General features: G+C 44.8%; 1 protein-coding gene across 2 annotated transcripts in view; it reads left to right on the top strand.

Moving 5' to 3' along the window:
* Positions 1 to 23,031, top strand: part of LOC126215215 (uncharacterized) — a 374,241-nt gene that overhangs the window by 162,305 nt on the left and 188,905 nt on the right. For both annotated transcript variants that reach the window (XM_049941882.1, XM_049941881.1), the window contains exon 4: positions 1,512 to 3,493. In XM_049941882.1, coding sequence (XP_049797839.1) covers positions 1,512 to 3,493 — 1,982 coding nt within the window. The remainder of the gene's footprint in view (positions 1 to 1,511; positions 3,494 to 23,031) is intronic.

Genomic DNA, 23,031 nt, shown 5'->3' with positions numbered 1-23,031 from the left:
TCATACACAAACAGCAGTTGACCTGCGTTGCCTGGTGAAACGTTGTTGTGATGCCTCGTGTAAGGAGGAGAAATGCATACATAACATCACGTTTCCGACTTTGATAAAGGTCGGATTGTAGCCTATCGCCATTGCAGTTTATCGTATCGCGACATTGCTGCTCGCGTCGTTCGAGATCCAATGACTGTTAGCAGAATTAGGAATCGGTGGGTTCGGGAGGGTAATACGGAACGCCGTGCTGGATCCCAACGGCCTCGTATCACTAGCAGTCGAGATGACAGGCATCTTACCCGCATGGCTGTAACGGATCGTGCAGCCACGTCTCGATCCCTGGGTCAACAGATGGGGACGTTTCCAAGACAACAACCACCTGCACGAACAGTTCGACGACGTTTGCAGCAGCACGGACTATCGGCTCGAAGACCGTGGCTGCGGTTATCCTTGACGCTGCAACACAGATAGGAGCGCCTGCGATGGTGTACTCAACGACGAACCTGGATGCACGAATGGCAAAACGTCATTTTTTCGGATGAATCCAGGTTCTGTTTACAGCATCACGATGGTCGCATCCGTGTTTGGCGACACCGCGGTGAACGCACATTGGAAGCTTGTATTCGTCATCGCCATACTGGCGTATCACCCGGCGTGATGGTATGGAGTGCCATCGGTTACACGTCTCGGTCACCTCTTGTTCCCATTGACGGCACTTTGAACAGTGGACGTTACATTTCAGATGTGTTACGACCCGTGGCTCTACCCTTCATTCGATCCCTGCGAAACCCTACATTTCAGCAGGATAATGCACGACCGCATGTTGCAGGTCCTGTACGGGCCTTTGTGGATACAGAAAATGCTCGACTGCTGCCCTGGCCAGCACATTCTCCAGATCTCTCACGAATTGAAAACGTCTGGTGGCCGACCAACTGGCACGTCACAATACACCAGTCACTACTCTTGATGAACTGTGGTATCGTGTTGAAGCTGCATGGGCAGCTGTACCTGTACACGCCATCCAAGCTCTGTCTGACTCAATGCTCAGGCGTATCAAGGCCGTTATTATGGCCAGAGGTGGTTGTTCTGGGTACTGATTCCTCAGGATGTTTGCACCCAAATTGCGTGAAAATGTAATCACATGTCAGTTCTAGTATAATATTTTTGTCCAATGAATACCCATTTACAACTGCATTTCTTCTTGGTGTAGCAATTTTAATGGCCAGTAGTGTATTTTTGATTTTTTCTTATATTGCTTGTGTGGATGACCATGCACGAGGTTGGGAGAGAATGGATGTATTTGTGTTAGACTTATTCTTCCCCTTTTGTTTACCACTTCGATTCTTACTAATATTTGTAAGGCACTGATAACCTCTCCTTTGACCACCAAAAAAACACACACACAACACACACACACGCACATAACATTTTACACTTCAACATTTTCCACTTCCACTCTGCATGTTAATTAAAAATGGCAAGAGTTTTTGACATATAATTTATTTTCTTTTCTATTCCAGGAGAGCCATAAAAAGGGTCGTACCCGGAGAACGATAGACATTTTGATGAAGGAACTGGACAGGTCAGAGGTCCCCCGGGAGTTAGGTGAACCCGACAGGAAATGTATTACGGACTCTTGGCAGGAAGACTTTTGGAGGAAGTGTAACAGTGACTCAGAAAAGAGAATTCGTTCTGGGAATGTAAAGAATTTGACCAATAGGCCTTCCACCAGTGCCAGACTACCTGTTGATGCCCAAATAGGTAAAGGAAGAGAGCATTTGCTAATGAAAGCGGCGGCATCATTGAAACTATCTAATCTGTTCTACAGTGCAAATCATTATACTTTGCCTTCATTACAACCTGTTGTGATGGTAGATAAATTACATGATGAATCTACAGAGTTACCAGCACATCGTGCCGTCAATGGTACTACCGTAGCTACATCCAAACCCGGTGAGAGGAGAAAATTTTTTGTAACTGAACCAAAGTGGCCGACTCGCAGCAGCGGTTTAAATGGGAGAGTCAATGGAGTATGCAATGGGAGGTATTTGCCTAGCTCACCTCGTACGAAATTTGGAAGAAAGAAAGATTCCACTTTGCAGGGGAAAAGAAATGGATCTCATGCTCTGAACGGCAATCCATTAACTACGTCTACACCTGCAGAGAGAAGAAATTTTTTTGTAGCTGATCGGAACGGTCATACTATACAATATGAAGAAACGAAAGGTGCCGCTTTGCAGGAGAAAGGAAGTGGGTCCGAGGAAACTGTACTTGGTGAATCTAGGTTGTCCAGCAGTGGAAGACGTGGCTCGAAGCAAGTGGCTGACTGCAGTGCGGAGCTAGATGAAAAAAGAGCCGAGCTGTCAACACCTATCCAAGTGAATGGAGTACACGAAGGGAGCAGCATTTGGAAAGAAACCTTGCCCTCGAGGAAAACTGGACCGGGTGGCTGTGCAAAGAGAAAGACTTCTCCCACTAAAGACAACAGCATTGTTAAAGTTAGGAGGGCAGATGAACGTTCAGAAGAATATGAAAGAGGTACGCGAAGTTGTGTACGTGGTTTGTTTGAAGATCAGTCAGAAGAATGCGAAAAAATACTCGCAGATGTAAATGAACTGCAACGTTCTCAGAATGGCGCTATTGTTAATCAGTCTGGTCCAACCAGGGAGGCTGTACAGTGTGAGCAAGAGAGTTCTGTTTACAGTAATAGGAAATGTGTAACATCCGCACTAGAAGTTGGTGTTAGCGGTCATTTGTCTGGGAATGTAGCGAATGGTGACTGTGATTCTTCCACTGCAGACTGTAACACGGTAGAGAGCACAGGAGAATTAAATGTACCAGGTTGTGAAAATAAAACAAGTAGTGACGATTGTCAGAGCTCTTCATATGCCGTGTCTTCCTCTTTGCAACCAGTGGTTGTGCTCAGAAAGTTAACCTGCGACGAAATCAGACATTATACCTCGGAAAGGCTCACACCGCGAGAGGAAACTTCCCAGAAGTGTGTTGAACAATGCGGAAGCATAGATAATTTGGAGATATCAAGTGAACCGTCTCTGCTTTCCTTTGAGAACAGAATGTTTTCCGGTGGCTGCACGAAAGGCTACAGGAAGTCGTATGGTAAGAAAAGCAAGTTTTTCAAAGGTGATGCGGCATCACTTGGAGACCAAGGTAATGGGAAATCATGTGAGCAAGAAAGTCCAGAATCTGAAACTGAAGAAAGACTGTGCAGGGCAATATGGCCAAAGCCTGCAACAGAGTTGCGCCTCCCAGATGTGGAGCGAAACAGTGTGGCCAACAGCCTACCGAATTACAGTTGTAATGGTGTGAGAGAAAATCCATTGGACAAAATTGTTGGATGCGCTGATGCAGAGAACTTTGTCTCCAAACGCGGGAACGATAAAGTGTCCCCAAATTCTGGTTTCAGCAACGGAGAAGTTGTAGGACCAGATATCTCTTCAGCCGAAGCAGTTCCGCCATTTAAAATGTCAGCCTCTGATAACAGGTAAGTAAAATATAATTTTGCTATTACTACAACAACATAGTTATTTTTAAATATGTTGTAAGTTATCAATGTGTCGAGGATCGCCGGACAGTGTGGCCGAGCGGTTCTAGGCGCTTCAGTCTGGAACCGCGCGACCGCTACGGTCGCAGGTTCGAATCCTGCCTCGGGCATGGATGTGTGTGATGTCCTTAGGTTAGTTAGGTTTAAGTAGTTCTAAGTTCTAGGGGACTGATGACCTCAGATGTTAAGTCCCATAGTGCTCAGAGCCATTTGAACCATTTGCCGAGGATCGATACTAAGTGTGATGGAAGAGATTGAATGAATTCAGAAATGTATATAAACGTGGGAACAAGATCTCTGTAGCAGATGACATTCCTCAGAACTACTGTGATCCTTGGGTAAGCCATCCAAGACAAAATTATTTCGCCTGGTGAGCAAGAGAGATGAGACAGGTGAAATACCCTCAGACTCGAGGAAGAATGAAATAATTCGAGTTCGAAAGTAGGCAGTGTTGCCAGGTGTAAGTGTAATTGAGTAATAAGTCATGGTTGCAAAGTATTGAAACAAACTATTTACGTAGGAATGGAAAAAACTGGTAGAGGCTGACCTCTGGGACGATCAGTTTGAGTACTGAAGAAATGTAGGAACATGTGATTCAATACTGATCCTACGACTTGTCTTAGGAGACAGGTTGAAGAAAGGCGAACCTACATTGGAGCATTTTTAATTTACAGGAAGATTTTGACGATGCGGATTGAACTGCAATCTCTGAAATTATGAAAGTGGCAGAGATAAAATGGAGAAAGAGAGAGGTTATTTGCAAATTGTGCAGAAACGAGTCTACAGTTACAAGAGTCAAAGGACATCACAGGGAAACAGTGGCTGAGAAAGGAGTGCGACAGGCTTTTATTTAGCCAAGACATGACTTATTCAATATCTATATTCAGGAAGCTGTGAAGGAAACCATGGAGACGATTGGAGGGAATCAAAGTTCAGGAAGAGAAAATAAAAACTTGAAGGTTTGTTGGTGATGTAATTCTCTCTGAAACTGAAACGGATTTGAGAGAGTAGTTGAACTTGGAAGGTTAATGTTTTGAGAAGGGATCATAAAATGAACTTCAATAAGTGTGAAATCAGAGTAATAGAGTGTAGTCGAATTCAGTCAGGCGTTTCTGAGGGAATTGATTAGAAATGAGGCCCGAAAGGTAGTAGAGCTACACTATGTGATCAAAAGTATCAGGACACCTGGCTGAAAATGACCTAAAAGTTCGTGGCGCCGTCCATAGGTAATGCTGGAATTCTGTATGGTGTTAGCCCACCCTTAGCCTTGATGACAGCTTCCACTCTCGCAGGCATATGCTCAATCAGGTGCTGGAAGGTTTCTTGGGGAATGGCAGCCCGTTCTTCACGGAGTGCTGCACTGAGGAGAGGTATCGATGTCTGTCGGTGAGGCCTGGCACGAAGTCGGCGTTCAAAAACATCCCAAAGGTGTTACATAGGATTCAGGTCAGGACTCTGTGCATGCCAGTCCATTACAGGGATGTTATCGCGTAACCACTCCGCCACAGGTTGTGCATTATGAACAGGTGCTCGATCGTGTTGAAAGATGCAATCGGCATCCCCGAATTGCTCTTCAACAGTGGGAAGCAAGAAGGTGCTCAAAACACCAATGTAGACCTGTGCTGTGATAGTGCCACGCAAAACAAGAAGGTGTGCAAGCTCCCTCCATGAAAAACACAACCACACCACAACACCACCGCCTCCGAATTTTACTGTTGGCACTACACACGCTGGCAGTTAATGTTCACTGAGCATTCGCCATACCCACACTCTGTCATCGGATCGCTACATTGTGTACCGTGATTCGTCACTCAACACAACGTTTTTCCACTGTGCAATCGTCCAATGTTTACGCTCCCTACTTGCCAAGATGCCAAGCGGGCATCTTCTGGCATTTGCCGGCGTGATGTTTGACTTATTAGCAGCCGCTCGGCCATGAAATCCAAGTTTTCTCACATCCCGCCTAACTGTCTTAGTACTTGCAGTGGATCCTAATGCAGTTTGGAATTCCTGTGTGATGGTCTGGATAGGTGTCTCCTATTACACATTATGACCCTCTTCAACTGTCGGCGGTCTCTGTCAATCAGCAGACGAGGTCGGCCTGTACGCTTTTGTGCTGTACGTGTCCCTTAACGTTTTCACTTCACTTCACTATCACATCAGAAACAGTGGACCTAGGGATGTTTAGGAGTGTGGAAATCTCGCGTACAGACGTATGACGCAAGTGACACCCAATCAGCTGGCCACATTCGAAGTCCGTGAGTCCCGCAGAGCACCCCATACTGCTCTCTCACGATGTCAAATGGCTACTGAGGTGGGTGATATGTAGTACCTGGCAGTAGGTGTCTGCACAATACCCCAATGTGAATAACGTATGTTTTTAGGGGTGTACGGATACGTTTGATCACATAGTGTATTTGGGAAGCCTCATATCAGTCTTCGAACTGAACGCCAGACCAATATTAAGGTCCATTTGTACTCTCTACCAGCCACCACACATTCTGTGGCGATGTGTATGTACTGGATGCAGACTAAAAACCTGGTATGAACATCAGTTCAGTCAGTGTATATTGAAATGAAGAAAATTTGCCAATTAACCAATGGTCAGGGGTGCACCATTGTGTAGCTACAGCCACAAAATAGCAGGCAATTAGTGACTAATGCCTGAAAGTCAATACCTATGATGAACTGACTGTATGAACTTTTGAGGTCAGAACGATAATTCATAATGTTTGAAGAATTTTCGATATGGTGTGTCAATCAATTCTTTACCATAACAGTCATTATGTGAAATAATTATACAGGGTAATTATTAAGTCCAAGAAATACACTCCTGGAAATTGAAATAAGAACATCGTGAATTCATTGTCCCAGGAAGGGGAAACTTTATTGACACATTCCTGGGGTCAGATACATCACATGATCACACTGACAGAACCACAGGCACATAGACACAGGCAACAGAGCATGCACAATGTCGGCACTAGTACAGTGTATATTCACCTTTCGCAGCAATGCAGGCTGCTATTCTCCCATGGAGACGATCGTAGAGATGCTGGATGTAGTCCTGTGGAACGGCTTGCCATGCCATTTCCACCTGGCGCCTCAGTTGGACCAGCGTTCGTGCTGGACGTGCAGACCGCGTGAGACGACGCTTCATCCAGTCCCAAACATGCTCAATGGGGGACAGATCCGGAGATCTTGCTGGCCAGGGTAGTTGACTTCACCTTCTAGAGCACGTTGGGTGGCACGGGATACATGCGGACGTGCATTGTCCTGTTGGAACAGCAAGTTCCCTTGCCGGTCTAGGAATGGTAGAACGATGGGTTCGATGACGGTTTGGATGTACCGTGCACTATTCAGTGTCCCCTCGACGATCACCAGTGGTGTACGGCCAGTGTAGGAGATCGCTCCCCACACCATGATGCCGGGTGTTGGCCCTGTGTGCCTCGGTCGTATGCAGTCCTGATTGTGGCGCTCACCTGCACGGCGCCAAACACGCATACGACCATCATTGGCACCAAGGCAGAAGCGACTCTCATCGCTGAAGACGACACGTCTCCATTCGTCCCTCCATTCACGCCTGTCGCGACACCACTGGAGGCGGGCTACACGATGTTGGGGCGTGAGCGGAAGACGGCCTAACGGTGTGCGGGACCGTAGCCCAGCTTCATGGAGGCGGTTGCGAATGGTCCTCGCCGATACCCCAGGAGCAACAGTGTCCCTAATTTGCTGGGAAGTGGCGGTGCGGTCCCCTACGGCACTGCGTAGGATCCTACGGTCTTGGCGTGCATCCGGGCGTCGCTGCGGTCCGGTCCCAGGTCGACGGGCACGTGCACCTTCCGCCGACCACTGGCGACAACATCGATGTACTGTGGAGACCTCACGCCCCACGTGTTGAGCAATTCGGCGGTACGTCCACCCGGCCTCCCGCATGCCCACTATACGCCCTCGCTCAAAGTCCGTCAACTGCACATACGGTTCACGTCCACGCTGTCGCGGCATGCTACCAGTGTTAAAGACTGCGATGGAGCTCCGTATGCCACGGCAAACCGGCTGACACTGACGGCGGCGGTGCACAAATGCTGCGCAGCTAGCGCCATTCGACGGCCAACACCGCGGTTCCTGGTGTGTCCGCTGTGCCGTGCGTGTGATCATTGCTTGTACAGCCCTCTCGCAGTGTCCGGAGCAAGTATGGTGGGTCTGACACACCGGTGTCAATGTGTTCTTTTTTCCATTTTCAGGAGTGTATTTTTAAAATGTGGTATTAAACATAATGTAAACAATTACAGAGTATGCGAAAGAGACTCTCAAAGTTTTCTTTCCTTTTTTTTTTACAAGATACTGCCAAGTTAGTTTGAAAAACAGGCTATAGAGGCCCTGTTGACTTAAGTTGCTGAAAATTGTGGCGAAACACGCAGACAAAGCATTGTGTGTGCGCAAAAATTTGCCCTTTGTCAATCAGTAGGGAGTGTGTAAAGAGCTATCCGTGGCAAGTTTCATAAGACACTACCAGTTCATATAGTGAAGCGTTACAAGAAAATTCGAAGGGAAGGGTTGTTTGTGCAATTGAAATGTTCAGAAGACTGGGTGTGTGAGGGACATGATACTGCAGAGCTCCACAAAGTTGACCTATCAAGCTAGTGCAGAACTGAACATCCCTTAAGAATGTGGTTAAGAGAGAAACTGTTCAGATAGCAGCTTCTGCAAGTCATAAACCATGATGCCAAATTGCACCATGAGCTTTCCTGAAAAGTTGCGGTTTTATCTTATGCAGCTACACGAAGAAAGGTGTATATATTCCACTTCTGTCACATAACCTCGAACATTTGTGACAACTCATTGAAACAGCTGTTGTTACAGACACTCTTGATATGCTGTGTTTGGTATAGGTGGATTACAGACTTGGTACTAAATCTCACTATCTGGAAAGAAACGCTGCATAGGTGGTAAATTACGTATCTCCCAAAAGGGTGGGTATGAAAAGGGAGTGACGAAGTGGAATTCATGGGAATGCCTGAGCAATTTCAAACAAATGTTGTACCAGGTGGTTATAATTAAAGTGCAGCTACCCACAGAAGTCCAGTGTTGGCTGTAATTACTGTATGACAGCGGAACGTGGTAGATATTCTGATGTGTTTAATGAGGAACTAATTTAAATTGGAAAAAAGTAGTTCCCATCTTGCCTGCTAGGTGCAAATCTGGCGCTGTGAATGCAATAAAGATGTGACCGGGCCAAATATCTCTCGAAATAAGCATCAAACGAAAAAACTACAAAGAACGAAGCTCGTCAAGCTTGAAGGGGGAATCCAGATGGCGCTATGGTTGGCCCGCTAGATGGCGCTGCCATATGTCAAACGTATATCAACTGCGTTTTTTTTTTTAAATAGGAACCCCCATTTTTTATTACATACTCGTATAGTACGTAAAGAAATATGATTGTTTTAGTTGGACCACTTTTTTCGCTTTGTGATAGATGGCGCTGTAATAGTCACAAACGTATGTGGTATCGCGTAACATTCCGCCAGTGCGGACGGTATTTGCTTCGTGATACATTACCCGTGTGAAAATGGACCCTTTACCAATTGCGGAAAAGGTCGATATCGTGTTTATGTATGGCTATTGTGATCAAAATGCCCAACGGGCGTGTGCTGTGTATGCTGATCGGTATCCTGGACATCACCCAAGTGTCCGGACCGTTCGTCGGATAGTTACGTTATTTAAGGAAACAGGAAGTGTTCAGCCACATGTGAAACGTCAACCACGACCTGCAACAAATGATAATGCCCAAGTAGTATACTTCCAACATGATGGATGTCCGGCACATAGCTTGCGTGCGGTTGGAGAGGTATTTGAATAGCACATGTCATGACAGGTGGATTGGTCGTCGAAGCACCATACCATGCCCCGCACGTTCACCGGATCTGACGTCCCCGGATTTCTTTCTGTGGCGAAAGGTGAAGGATATTTGCTATCGTGATCCACCGACAACGCCTGACAACATGCGTCAGCGCATTGTCAATGCGTGTGCGAACATCACGGAAGGCGAACTACTAGCTGTTGAGAGGAATGTCGTTACACGTATTGCCAAATGCATTGAGGTTTCCGGACATCATTTTGAGCATTTATTGCATTAATGTGATATTTACAGGTAATCACGCTGTAACAGCATGCGATCTCAGAAATGATAAGTTCACAAAGGTACATGTATCACATTGGAACAACCGAAATAAAATGTTCAAACGTACGTACGTTCTGTATTTTAATTTAAAAAACCTACCTGTTACCAACTGTTCGTCTAAAATTGTGAGCCATATATTTGTGACTATTACAGCGTCATCTATCACAAAGCGAAAAAAGTGGTCCAACTAAAACATTCATATTTCATTACGTACTACAGGAATATGTAATAAAAAATGGTGGTTCCTATTTAAAAAAACGCAGTTGATATCCGTTTCACCTATGGCAGCGCCATCTGGCGGGCCAACCATAGCGCCATCTGGTTTCCCCCTTCAAGCTAGACAAGTTTCGTTAACTTTGACGCTTATTTCGTGAGATATTTGGCCCTGTCACGATCAATGGACCACCCTTTAGAAATGTTCGTCTTTTCTTCAGGTATTAGGCAGGAACTGGGTACCCATCTCTGTCGGGGTCTTACTCTGTCTCTTCTCCCATGGCACTTATAATTTCTTGCTTTTTAAGGGAAGTCTCTCACTCTCCATTCTTTGTAGATGTTCATTCCATTTTCTTCTGTAATCTCGAATTTTATCATTGAGGCTAAAGATTTGCAGTTCTTCTCTAATATCTTGATTAGCCTGTCTTCTCTTGTGCAACCTTGCCTGAACCCGGCTTTCTCTCTTCTTGGCAATCACCCATGTCTCACTTCCATAGAGCAGTGTTGGAACTGCAACAGTTTTGTAAAATTTAGTTTGAATGTCTTTCCTGAGTTTGTTTTTTAGGTTCCTGTTGATTGTTCCACATACCCGACTGAATTGACTAAGCTTAATTTCAATATCTCTGCTGTAGCCATATGTCATTTCACATCCGAGGTAAGAGAAATGGTTTACTTGCTGTAAAATCTTTTGGTCTATCACTCTTTTGGTTCTGATTGGTTCTTTCCCCATGAAAGCCATTGTCTTAGGTTTTTCTTTTGAAATTTCCCTGTTACATTTTTCACTCATTTGTTTTAGCAAGTAGATTCCTTTCTGAACGTCATCTTCCTTATCTGCTAAGATCACTGCATCATCAGCATGCAGTAAATTATTTAAAAGAATGTTCCTATCTAGTTAGATGCCTTTCTGAAATTCTGATTTCCTTATATATATTATTTCATTAATGTAGATGTTGAACATAGTTGGAGAGATGCAGCAGCCTTGTTTTACCCCTCTGTTAGTTGGTACCTCATTAGCTGTTTTCCCATTGAGATCTAGAGTGATATTTGTGTCTTGATATATGCTTTTTGTCGCATTTACTAGTTGCTTTGGATATCCGCGATTCGTCATTATTTCCCAAAGTTTCTGTCTATTGACATTGTCAAAAGCTTTTTTTAAAGTCAATAAAAGCAATGTGTGTTTCTTTATTATACTCACTCCGTTTTTCTATTATTTGCTGTAGAATAAAAAGTGCACCTGTTGTGGAGTGTCCTTTCCAAAAACCCATGTGTTCCTCATGCAGAACTGCTTCTGCTATGTTTTTAAGTGTAGTATTTAAAATCTTAGCATACACCTTGTATGCTGAGTCCAGTAAACTTGTTCCTCTGTAATTAACTGCATAGGCTTTTATCTCCTTTTTAAAAACTGATATCACTCTAGCTATTTTCCAGTCTTTGGGAATACTCCTCCTCCTTCTTCTTCTTCCAACATCCATTGAAATATTTCCATATGTAATGGATTAGGAATAGGATGTGGGCAGAAAAGGTCTAACAAACGAGAAAGGCATAATGTATACTGGCACTCAGAGACATAGAACGTGTCCCAGGTAAATACTTGTAGATCTTCCCAGAACAAAAGTCACATGGATTCAGATAAGACGATGTTGCAGGCCATGCATCTGGAATACCCCTGGAGATAACATGTTTGTGGAATGTTGCATTGAGCAGATCCTGAACTGGGTGAGTGACATGAGATGATGTCCCATCTTGCATGAAAACAGTAGTGTCCACAAAGCTGCACTCTTCCAAAGCAGGAATCACATGCTGTGCAAGGAGGTCTCAATAATGTGCAGATGTCATGGTCGACCTGACAGACCCTCTAGGTGTATTCCCTTCAAAGAAGAATGGACCGAGAATTAAGTTGCTTGTGAATCCACACCACACAGCCACATACGACGAATGCATTAACTCTTTGTGGATAACATGCAGTTTAATAGTATGCCAAAATCGGCAGTTCTGTGCATTCACTGCACCCTGTAATGTAAAATGTGCCTCGACAGTCCATAAAGTATTGCCCAGCCACGTGTCATTAAGTGAAGAGCAAGTTCGGAATGTTGCTGTGGCTGATGAGGTTTCAGTTGCTGCACTGTTGGAATATTTTGTGGATGTCATTGAAAAATAGACGGAAAAACTATTCGTAATGTTTACCATTGGATGGACAAGTTTAACCAGGTTAGGATGCTTTCCTCTTCCAAGTGCCACCAAGGTCACCCATGTTTTCGAATTGCATCATCATGTGAAACAGAGGATGACAGATTAAAGGCCGAAATACTAAATGTCTTTTTCCAAAACTGTTTCAGAGAGGAAGACTGCACTGTAGTTCCTTCTCTAGATTGTCGCACAGATGACAAAATGGTAGATATCGAAATAGACGACAGAGTGATAGAGAAACAATTAAATTCGCTCAAAAGAGGAAAGGCCGCTGGACCTGATGGGATACCAGTTCGATTTTACAGAGAGTACGCGAAGGAACTTGCCCCCCCCCCCCCCCCCCCCCTTGCAGCGGTGTACCGTAGGTCTCTAGAAGGGCGTAGCGTTCCAAAGGATTGGAAAAGGACACAGGTCATCCCCATTTTCAAGAAGGGACGTCGAACGGATGTGCAGAACTATATACCTATATCTCTAAGGTCGATCAGTTGTAGAATTTTGGAACACGTATTATGTTCGGGTATAATGACTTTTCTGGAAACTAGAAATCTACTCTGTAGGAATCAGCGTGGGTTTCGAAAAAGACGATCGTGTGAAACCCAGCTCGCGCTATTCGTCCACGAGACTCAGAGGGCTATAGACACGGGTTCACAGGTAGATGCTGTGTTTCTTCATTTCCGCAAGGCGTTCGATACAGTTCCATACAGTCGTTTAGTGAACAAAGTAAGATCATATGGACTATCAGACCAATTGTGTGATTGGATTGAAGAGTTCCTAGATAACAGAACGCAGCATGTCATTCTCAATGGAGAGAAGTCTTCCGAAGTAAAAGTGGTTCCAGGTGTGCCGCAGGGGAGTGGCGTAGGACCATTGCTATTCACAATATACACTCCTGGAAATTGAAATAAGAACACCGTGAATTCATTGTCCCAGGAAGGGGAAACTTTATTGACACATTCCTGGGGTCAGATACATCACATGATCACACTGACAGAACCACAGGCACATAGACACAGGCAACAGAGCATGCACAATGTCGGCACTAGTACAGTGTATATCCACCTTTCGCAGCAATGCAGGCTGCTATTCTCCCATGGAGACGATCGTAGAGATGCTGGATGTAGTCCTGTGGAACGGCTTGCCATGCCATTTCCACCTGGCGCCTCAGTTGTACCAGCGTTCGTGCTGGACGTGCAGACCGCGTGAGACGACGCTTCATCCAGTCCCAAACATGCTCAATGGGGGACAGATCCGGAGATCTTGCTGGCCAGGGTAGTTGACTTACACCTTCTAGAGCACGTTGGGTGGCACGGGATACATGCGGACGTGCATTGTCCTGTTGGAACAGCAAGTTCCCTTTTCGGTCTAGGAATGGTAGAACGATGGGTTCGATGACGGTTTGGATGTACCGTGCACTATTCAGTGTCCCCTCGACGATCACCAGTGGTGTACGGCCAGTGTAGGAGATCGCTCCCCACACCATGATGCCGGGTGTTGGCCCTGTGTGCCTCGGTCGTGTGCAGTCCTAATTGTGGCGCTCACCTGCACGGCGCCAAACACGCATACGACCATCATTGGCACCAAGGCAGAAGCGACTCTCATCGCTGAAGACGACACGTCTCCATTCGTCCCTCCATTCACGCCTGTCGCGACACCACTGGAGGCGGGCTGCACGATGTTGGGGCGTGAGCGGAAGACGGCCTAACGGTGTGCGGGACCGTAGCCCAGCTTCATGGAGACGGTTGCGAATGGTCCTCGCCGATACCCCAGGAGCAACAGTGTCCCTAATTTGCTGGGAAGTGGCGGTGCGGTCCCGTACGGCACTGCGTAGGATCCTACGGTCTTGGCGTGCATCCGTGCGTCGCTGCGGTCCGGTCCCAGGTCGACGGGCACGTGCACCTTCCGCCGACCACTGGCGACAACATCGATGTACTGTGGAGACCTCACGCCCCACGTGTTGAGCAATTCGGCGGTACGTCCACCCGGCCTCCCGCATGCCCACTATACGTCCTCGCTCAAAGTCCGTCAACTGCACATACGGTTCACGTCCACGCTGTCGCGGCATGCTACCAGTGTTAAAGACTGCGATGGAGCTCCGTATGCCACGGCAAACTGGCTGACACCGACGGCGGCGGTGCACAAATGCTGCTTAGCTAGCGCCATTCGACGGCCAACACCGCGGTTCCTGGTGTGTCCGCTGTGCCGTGCGTGTGATCATTGCTTGTACAGCCCTCTCGCAGTGTCCGGAGCAAGTATGGTGGGTCTGACACACCGGTTTCAATGTGTTCTTTTTTCCATTTCCAGGAGTGTATATAAATGACCTTGTGGATAACATCGTAAGTTCACTGAGGCTTTTTGCGGATGATGCTGTAGCATATCGAGAGGTTGTAACAACGGAAAATTGTACTGAAATGCAGGAGAATCTGCAACGAATTGACGTATGGTGCAGGAAATGGCAATTGAATCTCAGTGTAGGCAAGTGTAATGTGCTGCGAATACATAGAAAGAAAGATCCCTTATCATTTAGCTACAATATAGCAGCTCAGCTAGTGGAAGCAGTTAATTCCATAAATTATCTGGGAGTAGGCATTAGGAGTGATTTAAAATGGAATGATCATATAAAGTTGATCGTCGGTAAAGCAGATGCCAGACTGAGATTCAATGCAATCCGAAGACAAATGAAGTAGGATACAGTACGCTTGTTCGCCCACTGCTTGAATACTGCTCACCAGTGTGGGATCCGTACCAGATAGGGTTGATAGAAGAGATAGAGAAGATCCAACGGAGAGCAGCGCGCTTCGTTACAGGATCATTTAGTAATCGCGAAAGCGGTACAGAGATGATAGATAAACTCCAGTGGAAGACTCTGCAAGAGAGACGCTCAGTAGCTTTTGTTGAAGTTTCGAGAACATACCTTCACCGAGGAGTCAAGCAGTATATTCCTTCCTCGTACGCGAAGAGGCCATGAGTATAAAATTAGAGAGATTAGAGCCCAAAATGAGGCATACCGACAATCCTTCTTTCCACGAACAATACGAGACTGGAATAGAAGGGAGAACCGATAGAGGTACTCAAGGTACCCTCCGCCACACAACCGTCAGGTGGCATGCGGAGTATGGATGTAAATGTAGACAATTCTTGTGACTGCATGGGCACTGGTACTACCTGGGCCTTTTTCTGCATGGCCAGTTATAACAACAGCAACCTTGTTAGTAACTTTAACCAGGTTATGGTGCTTTCCTCTTCCAAGTGCCACCAAGATCATCCATGTTTTCGAATTGCATCATCATCTTCATCATTTAATGACATCGGGCCTCTCGTCAGACCTTTCAGACGGCGATACTCTCTCAATACAACACTAATTGCTGCTGTTCACATAATACAGTTTCATTAACAGAACACAATATCTGTTCTTGATAGCCGTACACGTTATGGGTTGTCAAATGACAGCTTGGAGGTCATAGGCATACAAAAAGTGTACAGTGCCAGACTTTCACCTGGCGGCCAAAATTGGAACTGTCTTTTTTGCTGTATAATTTGGTACCGATCCGATCTAACTGCTTATCTGGAAAAGATGTGGAGAATAGATTACGTGCAGTCCATATAGCATTTGGACGTCTTACAAAGCGTGTCTTCCTGAATAAAGACCTAACACTGTACACCAAAGTGATGGTGTATAAAGCTGTAGTCATTTCCACCCTGCTGTATGGTTGCGAAACCTGGACGTTATATTGCTGTGATCTGAAGACACTAGAACGCTTCAACCAACAGAAGTTAAGGTATATCATGAACCTGAAATGGGATGACACCTCATATCCAACACGGCTGTTCTTGAGAAAGCAAAAATGTATAGCATGGAAGCTCTTATCATTGGGCATCAACTCAGATGGGTCGGACATGTCCAGCGGATGAAAAATGACAGACTTCCACGCCAAATGCTGTACAGCGAAGTGAGCTCAGGTAAAAGGCCACGAGGTGCCCCTCCCAAACGTTGTAAGGATCAGTACAAGAAAAATCTGAGAAACTTTAACATCGATCCGAGTAACTGGCCCACAATAGCAGAGGACCGAAGTCGCTGGCGCTCAGTTACCTCAAATGCTCTTCAAAACTTTGAGCTGGAACGTCGAAGAATGGAGAGTGACAAACCTCAGGCTCAGCCACGTCCTGCACCTTCCATCAGCTGTAATGTCTGTGGCCGCCTGTTCCACGCTAGTATTGGCTTGCTAAGCCATCGACGACACTTCCACGCCTGAACCGTGACAAAGGAAATCTCAGGAGAGAAACGAAAACTCGGATACGAGCATCAGCCGCCGCCGACGAAATTGGCACCTTATTAACACATTAGCATATCTACTAAGTTTGTTCCATACAATAATTACAGTCCACATGAACCTCTGTGAGTAGCTGCACTGCAATTATAACGACCCAGTCAGTATATACATGACTCGTAACCTGTGCAACTGTATTAAAATCCTGTGGAGGTAATATTTACCCCTACCACCCGATGAGGTGAATGTGCGATTGAGAAGCCATGGCATGTGAAATTATAAAATTATTCGATAACAACCGATTTAGCATCAAATCTATGATTTTCTGGATCACTAGCTTCATTCGTGATAGTCCCGAGGATGTCTTATCATGGGAAAGAGGGGGGGTAAGTTGACTTTAACCTGTCAGCATACCCATGAAACTTCTGAAACCGTTTCTGCCAAACCTGGAAGAAATAGGTTTTGCTATCTGGAAAAAATTAACTTTGACGGTAAGATACCCGTAGCAAACACAATGGCTCAAGCTGGGCATGAAAAGGTATTACATAAAAACTCAGGAAGGCCTGATCAATAAATTTCAACCAAATTTGGTATGTACACGACTCATTACTTGTCTGTGGGGGTAAGACACCTCTAGGTCACATGTAAAACATAAAAATTACTGGATGTTGTATCTTGTATGCACTTTTTAAACTGCAAAGCAAAATCTGTCTCTTAACCCTTTCGTTGGTACATGCATACTCTTTGTATTCTGTGCTGAAGCGACTTTTGTTGTGGCTGTACTGCTCGCCTAACACTGGTGCCTGTGTTGAGAGATGATATTCCAGCCAGTATAAAATATTTATCATCCGATTTTTCGAGAATATTCGACGAAAAAATTAATTTTTGCACCTTACTGTATGATATCTTCGCTTGAGAAAGGACTGATTTTCTTTTCGGTATACTATAGTTACTTTGCTGCATCAAATTAAGTTCAAACAATGCGCGAAATTTCAAAGATTTTGTAGAGATAAAAGCGCATTGCTTGTGGTTGATTTCACACATTGTAGACAGTGGAATGTAGGTAAGACATCAAAATTTTATTTAAAACAGAGAACAGAAGAATATCTCATATCAGTCACGGGTAATTGGGTTTTATATTCGAAGGATGGTCACATATGACGCGCTCATTCACGTCCGTGCAAATTGCGAATCGTGGTCATAGCAATCGTCATATCTACATCCATACTCTGCAGGCCACCTTACGGTGTGTGGCGGAGGGTATCTTGAGTACCTCTATCGGTTCTCCCTTCTATTCCAGTCTCGTATTGTTCGTGGAAAGAAAGATTGTCGGTATGCCTCTGTGTGGGCTCTAATCTCTCTGATTTTATCCTAGTGGTCTCTTCGCGAGATATACGTACGAGGGAGCAATATACTGCTTGACTCCTCGGTGAAGGTATGTTCTCGAAACTTCAACAAAGGCCTGTACCGAGCTACTGAGCGTCTCTCTTGCAGAGTCTTCCAATGGAGTCTATCAATCATCTCCGTAACGCTTTCGCGATTGCTAAGTGATCCTGTAACGAAGCGCGCTGCTCTCCGTTGGATCTTCTCTATCTCTTCTATCAACCCTATCTGGTACGGATCCCACACCGCTGAGCAGTATTCAAGCAGTGGGCGAACAAGTGTACCGTAACCTACTTCCTTTGTTTTCGGACTGCATTTCCTTAGGATTCTTCCAATGAATCTCAGTCTGGCATCTGCTTTACCGACGATTAATTTTATATCTTCATTCCATTTTAAATCACTCCTAATGCCTACTCCCAAATAATTTATGGAATTAACTGCTTTCAGTTGCTAACCTGCTATATTGTAGATGTAGCTAAATGATAAAGGATCTATCTTTATATGTATTCACAGCTCATTATTACACTTCTCTACATTGAGATTCAATTGCCGTTCCCTGCACCATGCGTCAATTCGTTGCAGATCCTCCTGCGTTTCAGTACAATTTTCCATTGTTACAACCTCTCGATATACTGCAGCATCATCCGCAAAAAACCCCAGTGAACTTCCGATGTTATCCACAAGGTCATTTATCTATATTGTGAATAGCAACGGTCCTACGACACTCCCCTGCGGCACACCTGAAATCACTCTTACTTCGGAAGACTTCTCTCCATTGAGAATTACATGCTGCGTTCTGTTATCTAGGAACTCTTCAGTACAATCATACAATTGGTCTGATAGTCCATATGATCTTACTTTGTTCATTAAACGACTGTGGGGAACTGTATCAAACGCCTTGCGGAAGTCAAGAAACACGGCATCTACCTGGGAACCCGTGTCTATGGCCATCTGAGTCTCGTGGACGAATAGCGCGAGCTGCGTTTCACACGATCGTCTTTTTCGAAATCCATGCTGATTCCTACAGAGTAGATTTCTAGTCTCCAGAAAAGTCACTATGCTCGAACATAATACGTGTTCCAAAATTCTACAACTGATCGACTTTAGAGATATAGGTCTATAGTTCTTCACATCTGTGAGGATGACCTGTGCCCTTTTCCAATCTTTTGGAACTCTACGCTCTTCTAGAGACCTACAGTACACCGCTGCAAGAAGGTGGGCAAGTTCCTTCGCGTACTCTGTGTAAAATCGAACTGGTATCCCATCAGGTCCAGCGGCCTTTCCTCTTTTGAGTGATTGTAATTTTTTGTCTATCCCTCTGTCATATATTTCGATATCTACCATTTTGTCATCTGTGCGACAATCTAGAGAAGTAACTACAGTGCAGTCTTCCTCTGTGAAACAGCTTTGGAAAAAGACATTTAGTATTTCGGCCTTCAGTCTGTCTAGCCGGCCGGTGTGGCCGTGCGGTTCTAGGCGCTTCAGTCTGGAACCGCGTGACCGCTACGGTCGCAGGTTCGAATCCTGCTTCGGGCATGGATGTGAGTGATGTCCTTAGGTTAGTTAGGTTTAAGTAGTTCTAAGTTCTAGGGGACTGATGACCTCAGATGTTCAGTCCCATAGTGCTCAGAGCCATTTGAACCTTCAGTCTGTCATCTTCTGTTTCAGTACGATTTTGGTCATAGAGTGTCTGGACATTTTGTTTTGATCCACCTACCACTTTGACATAAGACCAAAATTTCTTAGGATTTTCCGCCAAGTCAGTACATAGAACTTTACTTTCAAATTCGTTGAACGCCTCTCGCATAGCCCTCCTCACACTATATTTATGTTTGCTGTGAAGTTCCCTTTGCTCCCGCAGCAGTTTTCTAACTCGGTTGTTGTACCATCTGTTACAATCTTGTTTGGCACATAGTCATCTCATAAACAGTTTAAGGTAATGACACGAAGCTTTTTGCAAATCATAGCACGCAATGAGACACGTATGTTGTATGATAAATATTGAAAAAAAGTTTATTCACCGGTGTATGGGAATGACGTCCGCAGCACAGACATGTAGGTGGCTCAGGACGCATTCAGATGTCCATAGCAATGTAGGGAAACCCATGTAGCGTGTGTAGACACATCCGCAGCACCTGAGGAACGGCATAGCAGGACATATATACACGCCCACAACAACGAAAGGGTTAAGTGTGTTGTTCGAAGCGTCATCCAAGTCAGGAGAATGAGCACTATAATAATAATAATTATTATTATTATTAGGCCATTACAGCAGTTGACAACGTCAAATGAAGATACAATTTATAATACAGTGTGATAAGGTATTGACTAGTGAAATATTTTAGCTTATATTTCAATAAATGTACAGTGGGTCATCTGTTGGATTACTGCATTTTACAGTTGAAGAATTCATTGATATCATAGAACGAGTGGGCAATAAACCATTCGTGCAGTCTTTCTCTGAATGGCTTTCAGGAAGATCCTGTATAGCATGTGGCAGCTTATTAAGTAGTTTGTGCCCTGTGACTTCATAGCTATTTATTGATTTTGATAATCTGTGGTAAGGCGGGTATATGTGTTTGATGCTTCTTGTGTTGTAACAATGTGCATTTTCTCTACGTTTCACATCTCGTAGGTTCTTCTTCGTAAAGATTAAGACATTGTATATATAGGGGTTTGTTACTGTCATAATTTTTTGTTTAGTAAATAAGGGTTTGCAGTGAGCCTTATGTGAAGAATTTGTAATTATCCTAACGGCTTTCTTCTGCAATAATAGGATGTCATGTATATGACTACTGTTACCCCACAAGATAATGCCATGGGAATTATACTTTGGAGAAACGCAAAATAAGATGATCTGATGTATGTTTCAGGTACACAATTTCTGAGTTGTCTTAATAAATAAATTACTCTAGATAGCTTACTGCTAATATAGTTTACATGTTGGCCCCAGGATAACTTTTCGTCTAAATAAACTCCCAGGAATTTAACAGAACTAGAGTCATCAGATAGTGGCTTGTCTCTTAGAATGAAGATTATCTGCTGAGTTTTATTTTCATTTAGCAGGAAACCATTAGCTCTGAACCAATATGCTGCGTGAGTGAGTGTATTTTCAGCACAGGTTTTAAGATCATTAAGATTGTTACTGCAATGAAGAAAAGTCGCATCATCTGCATACAATACAGTGGTGGATCTAATAAACAAGGGGAGGTCATTGATCATTATCAGAAACAGTCATCCCAGCGCTTCTTGGCCAAACACAGGGCTGTTCTAAATGATGGAGTCGTTTTCAAAATTTCGTATGTATTGAAGTACAGATCCAAAATGAACAACATTTATACCAATGAAACGAGGAATTTTCAAAGTTTTTGGCTGGCGGCGGCGGGCGGGCGGTGATGGTTTCAGAAGCGGCCGCTAGAGTTCGCGCGGCAATATGGCCGTCATTCCGTTTCTCTGTCAGTTGTGAGTGGGATGGCGAGTGTGGAGCACAAGGTTATGTGCATTCTTGAGTTTGCAGAAAGTGAGTCGCAAATTTCAGTGCAGCGGACATTTCGTACCAAATTCGGTATTCGACCACCAACTCACGAAAGCATTAGCCGCCGGTTTAAGCAATTGAAACAGACTGGGAGTGTGTGCAAAGGAAAAAGTACAGGCCGCGTGTGTCAGAGGGTGATGTCCGACGGATTAGAGAAAGTTCTGTGCGCAGTCCCATTAAGTTCACCAATAGAGCCAGTCGAGAACTTGGAATATCCCAACCAACTGTATGGAAACTTCTGAGACGGCGTTTGCTGTAGAAGCTCCACCGATTAGAACTTGTGCAGGCTCTCAACCCCAATGACAAAGAGAAGCGTGTCGCATTTTGTGGTTATGTGCTAGCAAAGATGGAGGATGACGCGTTTCAGCGTGTAATTTTTGGCGATGAAGCGACGTTCCACCTTAGTGAAAAAGTCGAAAGACCCAGTGTTCACATATGGGGTTTGGAAAATCAACATTCACCATTGCAACACCAAAGAGACTCACTGAAGATCAACGTTTTCTGTGCCGTATTCCGTACAAAGGTTTACTGTCCATTTTCCTGAGTGGAAAGAACTGTAATAGGACTCACATACCTGGACATGTTGGAACAATATCTGTTCCCTCAAGTTATCGAAGATTTCCAGGACTTCATTTTCCAGCAGGATGGAGCTCCGCCCCATTGGCACCGTGATGTACGAGGCTCTTTAAATGACTCTCTTCCTCAGCGCTGGATTGCTTGCAGGGGACTTGAGAACCTGGCTCTGCACTTCCGGCCTCTGAGACCTCCTGATCTCACAACCTGTGACTATTTCCTATGGGGTTATGTGAAGGAAGCTGTTTACGTCCCGCCTCTACCAACCACTCTGAACGATCTGGAGAACTGGATCGCTGCTGCCGTGCACTTAGTAACAGCAGATGCTCTTTCGTGTGTGTGGGTCGAGTTTGGCTACCACGTCGATGTTTGCCATGCAGCCAGCGGTGGCCACATTGAACATTTATAACATTTCTAGTTATTAAATAATTGTTAAAAATAATTAATTGCAAATTATAACAAATTATTAAATTTATTAAATTGATATCAAGCATTATGGAAAAAAAAACTCTGAAAGTTCTTTTCATTGGTATAAAGCTTGTTCATTTTGGATTTGTACTTGAATAAATATGAAGTTTCGAAAATCATTTAGAATAGCCCTCTATAATGCTGCATGGCTGAATACTACAGGTAAATTTAACACCATAATATACACTATCTGATCAAATGTATCCACACATCTCTGTGCAATGCAGAATGGACCACTAAATGTCACGAGAGGCAGACCCACCACCACGAAAGGAGGCGGGCAGCATCGTGTTGTCAGTACAGTAGCAGTCGCAGTAGAAGTGGCTGCTCAGGAGAAGCCGGCCGGAGTGGCCGAGCAGTTCTAGGCGCTTGAGTGTGGAACCGCGCGACCACTACGGTCGCAGGTTAGAATCCTGCCTTGGGCATGGATGTGTGTGATGTCCTTGGTTTAAGTAGTTCTAGGGGACTGATGACCTCAGCTGTTAAGTCCCATAGTGCTCAGAGCCATTTGAACCATTTGGTAAGTTGAGGTGAGTTACTTCGATCGTGGACTAATTGCTGGATGTCAAACGACTAACAAGTCCATCGTGGACATTTGAACCCTTCTAAAGCTGCCCGAGTCGACTGTCGCTGATGGGATCGTGGAGTCGAAACGCAAAGGAACGACCACAGC

This window comes from Schistocerca nitens, chromosome 12, assembly GCF_023898315.1.
Source record: "Schistocerca nitens isolate TAMUIC-IGC-003100 chromosome 12, iqSchNite1.1, whole genome shotgun sequence".
Classification (NCBI taxonomy): domain Eukaryota; kingdom Metazoa; phylum Arthropoda; class Insecta; order Orthoptera; family Acrididae; genus Schistocerca; species Schistocerca nitens.
This window is presented reverse-complemented; position numbering and strand designations above follow the sequence as displayed.